The 8,573-nt window shown below is 41.2% G+C and overlaps 1 protein-coding gene across 1 annotated transcript; it reads right to left on the minus strand.

Moving 5' to 3' along the window:
* Positions 1-3,929: 3,929 nt before the first annotated feature.
* LOC110492178 (suppressor of cytokine signaling 2) lies at positions 3,930-7,359 on the minus strand. Its single transcript, XM_021566260.3, has 4 exons — positions 7,059-7,359; positions 6,558-6,643; positions 5,962-6,193; positions 3,930-5,624 (listed from the first exon to the last, which is right to left on the minus strand). The coding sequence occupies exons 3-4, from the start codon at positions 6,137-6,139 to the stop codon at positions 5,146-5,148; spliced, it is 657 nt and encodes a 218-aa protein (XP_021421935.2). The 5' UTR covers positions 6,140-6,193; positions 6,558-6,643; positions 7,059-7,359; the 3' UTR covers positions 3,930-5,145.
* Between the last annotated feature and the right edge of the window lie 1,214 nt (positions 7,360-8,573).

Genomic DNA, 8,573 nt, shown 5'->3' on the forward strand with positions numbered 1-8,573 from the left:
CAATGAGTAACGGATGGAAGCAGCCAATGAAACGTCTCTGGAACAAACAGAGGATGAATGATAGCTATGCCCCTGATGTGTCGGTAGGTGTCGCAAAATTCCTACTGTACAGCATTTAAGTACTGTCATAGCCACTTAAACTCTTTGGTATACTAGTTATGTATTGTGTTTAGTTTTCATTTTTCATTTTTGATGGATAGTTGTATGGTGGGTTGAGATTTAGTTGTAGAGGATTAATTCCACCCTTATCGACTAGGGCCAATACTTTTTTTCTGGCCAGGTAATAGGATCAAGAAAAACTCCAGAGCCCAATCAAATGCAACAATATTGATTTATTTTTCACTGGGCATATTGAGGTGGAAATGCCTTTGTGTTGGAGTAGCTTATGCATGCATGTATGAGGGTCTAGGCATGTATGGGGGATGGGGGCTGGAAGAGGTGGTGGGAGCAGTGAGAGAGTGGAATCTCACATTATTTCCCTACTTCCAGGAAAAAGACTGCTGGAATTGCAATTCCATTTTTTCTGAGTGCAGCTGCCTTTGCGCATCCCTCTCTCACCCTCCCTCCCTCCGGCTCTGCACCACCAGTCCCCTCCCCTCACTAGACCCTAGAAAACAGAGAACAAGCTTGTGTAAACAGATGTCTCTTTCTGTCTCATAGGCAGCCAGTTCAGAGAACATTTGAAATTATATTGTAAATGGGGAAAGAGGGATGGAGATGCATGACAATTGGATCATGTAATGGATCATGTTTGGTAATTAATACAAATAACTACAGGCAGACACAATGAGAGAATACATAGGGCTAATAATGGACAATCCTTAGTCAAAATTGGGGGGAAACAAACATGTATTGTGTGAGCCATAGAGTAGGTAGACCATGGTGACTTATGGTGAACATTAGGAAAAAGATGTGTCATTAGTCAGGGATGGAGAAAGCTACAGGACTGTTTCGCTAGGACTGACTGGAATATGTTCTGAGATTCACCCGATATTATTGGGGAGTTCACCACGTCAGTCACAAGCTTCATTAAAAAGTACATCGACGACATCGTCCCCACAGTGACCATACTTACATATCCCAACCAAAAGCCATGGATTACAAGCATCATCTGCACTGAGCTAAAGGCTAGGGCTGCCGCTTTCAAGGACCAGGACACTAATCTGGACCCTTATAAGAAATCCCGCTACAACCTCCGACGAGCTATCAAACAGCCCAAACTTTGATACAGGACTAAGATCGAATTATACTACGCCAGCTCTGACGCTCGTCAGATGTGGCAGGGCTTGCAAACTACTACGGATTGCAAAGGGAAACCCAACCGCGAGCTGCTCAGTGGCGCAAGTCTACCAAGCTAAATGCCTTCTATGCTCCCTTCGAGGCAAGCAACGCTGAACCATGCACGAGAGAACCAGATGTTCCGGACTACTATGTGATCTCTGTCGCCGATTTGAGTAAATAGGTTAACATTTACAAGGCCGCGGTGCCAGATGGATTAACAGGACGGATACTCAGAACATACGCTGACCAGCTGGCAGGTGTCTTCCCTGACATTTTCACTGACTACAGGGAACGGATGGCCGTGCACGCCCATATCCACGTCGAGGGGGCTGTGGTGGAGTGGGTCGAGAGCATGGTCCAAACACACCAACACGATCGTGAAGAAGGCACGACAACGCCTCTTCCCCCTCAAGAGGCTGAAAAGATTTGGCATGGGCCCTCAGATCCTCAAAAAGTTATACAGCTGCACCATTGAAAGCATCTTGACTGACTGCGTCACCACTTCTTATGGAAACTGCTTGGCATCCGACTGCAAGGTGCTACAGAGGGTAGTGCGTACAGCCCAATAAATCACTGGGGATGAGCTCCCTGCCATCCAGGACCTCTATACCAGGTGGTGTCAGAGGAAGGCCCTAAAACTTGTCAGACTCCAGCCACCAAGTCATAGACTGTTTTCCCTGCTACCACATGGGAATCAGTACTGATGCACCAAGTCTGGAACCAACAGGACCCTGTACAGCTTCTATCCCCAAGCTATAATAAGACTGCCAAATAGTTAAATGATTAACCAAATAGCTATCCGGATGATCTGCATTGACCCTTTTTACACTAACTCTTTTGACTCATCACATGCACTGCTGCTACTGTTTATTATTTATCCTGTTGCCTAGTCACTTTATCCCTACCTATATATACATGCAGTATCTACCTCGTACCCCTGCTCATCAACTCAGTACTGGTACCCCGTGTATATAGCCAAGTTATCGTTACTCATTGTGTATTTATTCCTTGTGTTATTATTTTTCTGTTATTTCTATATTTTTCTCTCTACATTGTTGGGAAGGGCCTGTTAGTCCACACCTGTTTATGAAGCATGTGACAAATAACATTTTATTTGATTTTGAGGGGATGGAGAAAGTAAAGAGCAATCATATTTGGCATGAGTAAGTTTGACCTAATGTAAGACCTCAACTCATGTTGCTGCTGGGGAGATGGAATCATCATTTACTTGTGGGTCTAGGTAAACCTAAATTAATTCAATACATGGACATGTGCTGTACATGGACTTGTTGCTCTGCTGTTTTTGCTGCAGTTTGAACCTAGAATAATGTGATTGTTTGGGCAGTTCTAAAGAGGAACTTCTACACCGGAGTAAGAGGATGAACTCTGAAGAAGTATATTTGTGTTTATTCAATCTACAGTAAAAAGGTCATAAATGTATTTTCATTAATCATACCCGCTATTTCAATAATTTACAGAACAGTACGTTATGTTCAAGGTCAGGGTCCTCTAAGGAAGTCCCTTACTGGGAAGTAAGTGGTAGATAAGAGTGTGTAATAAAAAATAACTGTAATAAAGATGTCTATTGAGACAGAAACAGAAGCCATGAATGAATATGGCAAATTATGAAAAGTGATTGTTCAAAATTGCCTTATCCCACACCCTGTCTTTCTCTGTCTGTCCATCTCTCTTCCGCTCTCTGTAGTTGGGGCTTTGAGTGATAATCATCTAGGGGTGAGTTGTGGTTGCAGCAGCCTTCAGGAATCCTAATTCCAGGAATGGTGAGTCACTCAACAAAAACACACACTCAGACACACACACACCTCTGCATTAGTGATATATCATATGACTACAGCATAAGCCCCAACCTTTGCTGTGCACTCATGCAGTATCTCTCTGTAATGACGTAAGCTGGGAGTGGGGAGATTGTTTTTGTACAATAATCAATGAATGTCCATGTTGAAATTAAAGGAAACACCGGAGAAACTTCACCAGAGAACCTATGTGAACATGGGGTCAAACAGAAACAGGCTTAATCACACACACACACCCTGCAGCAAACACACACACACACACACACACACACACACGCCATGCAGCAAACACACACACACCCTGCAGCAAACACACACACACACACACTATTGTTCGTAGTTTCTATGGTTTCCTTAAAGAGCACTGCATTTTTCCCTGTCTTTACTTTCCTAGAAAGAGCGGTGAGCTGAAGCTGAGCAAACCAGGTCAAGAGATGAATCAAAATACTGTCATAATGCATCTTTGCTATTCTCAATCATTCTCAAGAGGCAGATACAGGGACAGGTATAAAATGGGCAGTTATAAAAGATCACATTTTTATTACAAAATGGTTTATCTAAAAACATGTAATTGCTCTGTGGCAAAATAAATAGATGAGGCTTATACTTGATTTTCACATTTAAAAAGCAGAACATTTCATGGAAACACAAATAATGGTCCATTAATTTAGCATATCTTCTAGGTTCATTTGGGTTTATTGTAGCCTCCCATAGGAGGCTTATAGTAACTAATATGTTCTGGAACGTATTCAGTCTAATGACTAAAAACAACAATTCTATATTTAATCATATTCCCTCAAGTCCAAAATTATAAACAAACAGAGACAGTAATTATTTTTTTTACCAATACAAGATTTTAATGCTCCCTGTTAAACAACTTAACCAAAGTATAACCACAAAAAAAGAGAAAACATGCCACACTCTCTCGCATTGCATTCTTATATTGTTTCAATTGGCCAATTCCCCCGACCTTGAGACATAGATCAGTGATCATCATAAAAAAGAACAACAATATTAATGGAGTTTGGCTACTGTCACACATGAAAACAGATCAATGTCAAATCCAAATAGCTCTGCAAAATGGTCGCAAATAAACCATGATAGAAAGCACACTCATTTACACATAAGGCAGTGTTGAAGGATATGAGGAAGCTTCACAAGCAGCATTTTGCTGTTTGTTATTGTGTTATTCCTCAGTTCAAGAGATGGTTATTTCAGCATCTCAAAGATCTATAAGGAAACCTAAGTTGGACCTGAAATTGATTACCACAATGACAGTCTTTAAAAAAAAAAAACGTTAGTGAGATCAGCTGAAACTACACAACCTTGATAATGACCAAGTTACACTCCAGGATTCAGAAAAAATAGGAATGAATAGGACACTCAGATCAGCCACTTTTGCAGCAAGACTATGGTCCGGAAATCTTTATGATTCATATTAATCAAAAATCCCCCACAATAAAAGCCATGGTATGAGGTGAAATAGTGTATTGTGTTTTTAATTAATGTGGTCCATTTCTAATGCAATAATCTTTCTTCAATACCGTTTATAAAGCAATAACAAAGCTCTTATCTATTTTCTTTTGTATGTTATTTTTTCAGCATTCCATTTCAGTACTCTCAATTGTTGATTTAGTTTAACTAACATAAGGTGGGATATTTCAGGAAATAATAATATACCCCAAGTAGGTACATTCTGTAATCTAGGAACCAGCTTGTACTGTATATATACTGGAATAGAGTGCCATTTTGGATGAAGCCCCAGCTCTAATTGGCTCCTGGAGACTGTGACACCGCTCAGACTGTGACACGGTCTGGATGTGACAGTTAAGGCTAGTCCTTCTCTGGTGTCTGTACTGCCCTTTGTGTCAGTCCCATTAACCTTTCTCTTCCATCTCATTCCCTGCCTTTTTAGGCTCAATTAAGGCCACAAATTAAATGAGTATGGAGTGGGGGGGGGGGGGGGGGTTTCAGCACTATATTAGGACATTGATCGAAATTGTCAGATTTAACAGTACAATTCAGGAGTATCAAATCTGATTAACATTTCCTACAACACAAAAGGGTATTCCAGCAAAAAGTCCCGTAGCCGCCTAGGCAAGGGTAAGTCCTGGTGACAGCGAGAATGCTGGTTGATAGTGATGCGGCAAAGGTGCTGGAGACTAGGGGAAACTTTATGGAGGGGCCGGGTGAGTTTGAGCTGCAGAGTTTTCTCTGTAGGGACCGAAGGGTTACCCCCCCCTGTGTCATTTTGAGTGGCCAGATGCTTGTAAGTCAGGGCATAGTGCTGCACCAGATCTACAGCACCCTCAAACCGCCGCAGTCGTGGCCGTGCCACAATTACAGAGTCGAAGCCAAACATGCCAGTGGCGTGCTCTATACGGAGGTGTGTGGGGCCAAGGCTGGTCTTCACAGACAGGGTGAAGAGGTAGCCCTGGTAGGAGCTGTCCCGCAAAAGGAAAGTCCCCTCTGGAGCATCAATCAGAACCTGCTTAGCCTGAGCAGCTGTCAGGGGGCCCCAGTACCAGCCTGCAAAACACACAGAGGGGAGCATGAGCAAGAGGGAGAGGGACATGCAGCTGGAAATATTAGATGCATAAGTGTGCAATACATTTAGTCTGTCAAACATTCCTTACATAATGTCATCTGAATTTAAATGTTAGGCTACATTCATGTCAGATATAGACAGATATAAAGTTTGAATAGTGAAAAAAAAATGTAACATGACATTTCAATCGGCTGTAGGTCTAATGCAATATGGTTGTTGTCTGAGCATTCTAATTAGACAGAAAATGTGTTCACAGACAGCTGACTACAATAGTCCATAAATCGAAAAGTAGGCCTACAATAACGAAAATATGCCAACCTGACTCCTGAAGGTGAGACATGGCTCTTTGCAACCGTGCGGCATCCTCTCTTGACTCAATTCGACGTGGCTCCAGCTCGTTGTCCTTTAGCCAGACTGCATTGAGGGATTTGTCGGGGGCACTGGTCGGAATGATCATTGGGCCTGAAGGCAATGGTACACCGGAGGATTTGGGCATCCGATGGTTCTCAATCTGTTTTAGACACCTAGCTGTATGTATCCCATCCAAAGTCTTTAAAAGAACGTTAACATACACACAAATCAACTAAAGCTCATACATACAAATTGATAGGAGCCTAATCAGTTATATAAAAATTATTTAAAGAATTTCCATTTCCAAAAGCCAGGCATTGTGACGCCTAGCCCTATAAATGAACTTGTGTTAGCATCACTCCATGATTTGAATAATGTGTTGTGTTGAATAGCCTATGCGTCCTATATGTGTCCAAATAATTCCACTCACCACATTAACTACTATGGTCGTTTGTCAAATCTTAATGGAAAATACAGCATGTCTTAGACTAAAGTTGTAGACTCACATCTAGGCCTATAATTATTTGTATAAAATCTGCTTTTGAAATGGGGCTATTTCTCACCTTTACGAGCCTAAGTGCGTTCTTGAAATCCCCAGAGGTCTAACCCTTGAAATAGCCTTTTCAGAAGATCTTCTGCAGCCTAACTCCTAGAACCAAATGACACGAATTAGGAATATTTCACGTTTTTCACAGTTTATTTAAATGTTTCACCATTCTACATGAAAGTGGTCTAGTTTGCGCAACGGTAGTCTGGATACATCCTATAGCCAAACATAGACTTCATCGCCGATAGCCAATATAGAACATGCAATGAGATTCAGTAGCTTACTACTTAAGATTATGTTGAGTAAAGTGTGATGTGATTGTATTAAAAAATGATTAATAGGCTAAATGCTGCAAACAAAATATGATGCCGAATCTCTCAACTCACGTCTTCTTGGCGCATAAACCACTTTTTGGCATAGAAACCGCATTACAATTAGGCTTCTTCTGTATTGGAGAACATACATTCAATAACGCAGAACATTTATATTGGCTGCTGCAACTGATCATTCATTTTACCTGCACTGGTTAAACAGTTCATGTCCTCAGCAATTCAAACTGAAGCCTTGAGCCACACAGCGCAACGAAAGATCTGGAGCACTTGTTTGGTATCCTGCATGATGTATGATATTTTCAGGGATATATTAAACAAACAATCCACAATATGTCACGAGCTGCCCTCTAAATGCACGACCTGGCAGTTTATCAGTGTGTACTCTTTACCAGTCTAGGGTCTGGGCACTGAGTTTTTTCGTTTTACATTGTTTCCTTTCCTAGTTTTCCTTGTTGACGGAGCGCTCGTCTTTCCAGGAACATTCCCAGAAAGAGGGGTCACGTGTGCATGATATGGTCTCAGTTCCACCAATCCATGGCCCAAACGATGAAGTCACCCACAGCCAAAGAGGGAGCGGAAAGCGGTCTAAGGCCCACTGAAAGGTGCATTCCGTAAAATGTCCGATACGACTTTACATTATAGCTCAGAATAGTGATGATAATAACATGGTAAAAATGCCTAGCCTATTTACTTATAATGACCTATTAATGAAAACATGAATTTCAGTAGGCTATAATTATATTCTTATTTCATGGAAATAAATACACCATACAGCTAACTGACAAAATAATGGAAACACCAACATAAAGTGTCTTAATAGGTGGTTGTGCCACCAGAACAGCTTCAAGGCGCCTTGGCATAAATTCTACAAGTGTCTGGAACTCTATTGAAAGGATGCGACAACCATTCTTTCACGAGAAATGCCATAATTTGGTGTTTTGTTGATGGTGGTGGAAAACATTGTCTCGGGCGTTGCTACAGAATTTCCCATAAGTGGTCATTTGGCTTGAGATCTGGTGACAGAGACAGCCATGGCATATGGTTTACATAGTTTTCATGCTCATCAATCAAACCATTCAGTAACCACTCCTGCCCTGTGGATGGGGGTATTGTCATCCACTCCCAGCAGGATAGAAAGATTCACCATGCAGTAGGCTGAAGGTGATCACTAGAATGGCTGTGTATTTACTAGCGTTTACCTTGCCCTCTAAGCGGTTGAGTAAACCTAAACCATGCCAGGAAAATGCACCCCACCACCATAACCGAGCCGCCAGAACCCTCATTTACTCAAGTGTTTCCATTATTTTGTCAGTTAGCCTACCTGTACTGTGTGCTTGTATAGACGATAAACAATACTACTTGGAATTGGTTTATACCTAAATCAAATAAAAGTTTATTGGTCGTGTACACCGTTTAACAGATGTTATAGTGGGTGCAGCGAAATTGTTATGTTACTGGCTCATAACAATGCAGTAAAATGTAAATCAAGTAGGCATACACAAATAATAATAATAATAACAATGTTTCATAGCCTACCTTATACGAAATTTGAGGATGAGGGTTGGCAAATGATCCTTACCATTATGCTTTGTTACACAATTATCTGTTACAAAATCCTCTTGTTCTTGCATACTTTATTTTTTCTAAAGCCTTAATCAGACATTCTTATGAAACATTTACATTAATTGCATATTTTCAGG

Source organism: Oncorhynchus mykiss, chromosome 16 (genome assembly GCF_057628025.1).
Source record: "Oncorhynchus mykiss isolate SJ-2025 chromosome 16, ASM5762802v1, whole genome shotgun sequence".
NCBI lineage: Eukaryota > Metazoa > Chordata > Actinopteri > Salmoniformes > Salmonidae > Oncorhynchus > Oncorhynchus mykiss.

What these genes read in the sequence shown, in the direction of transcription:
- LOC110492178 (XM_021566260.3), bottom strand. Translation starts at nt 6,139, where the DNA reads ATGCCCAAATCCTCCGGTGTACCATTGCCTTCAGGCCCAATGATCATT. An exon ending in GTCTCACCTTCAGGAGTCAG is followed by an intron (nt 5,625 to 5,961) that starts GTTGGCATATTT and finishes TGTGTTTTGCAG; the next exon opens with GCTGGTACTGGGGCCCCCTG.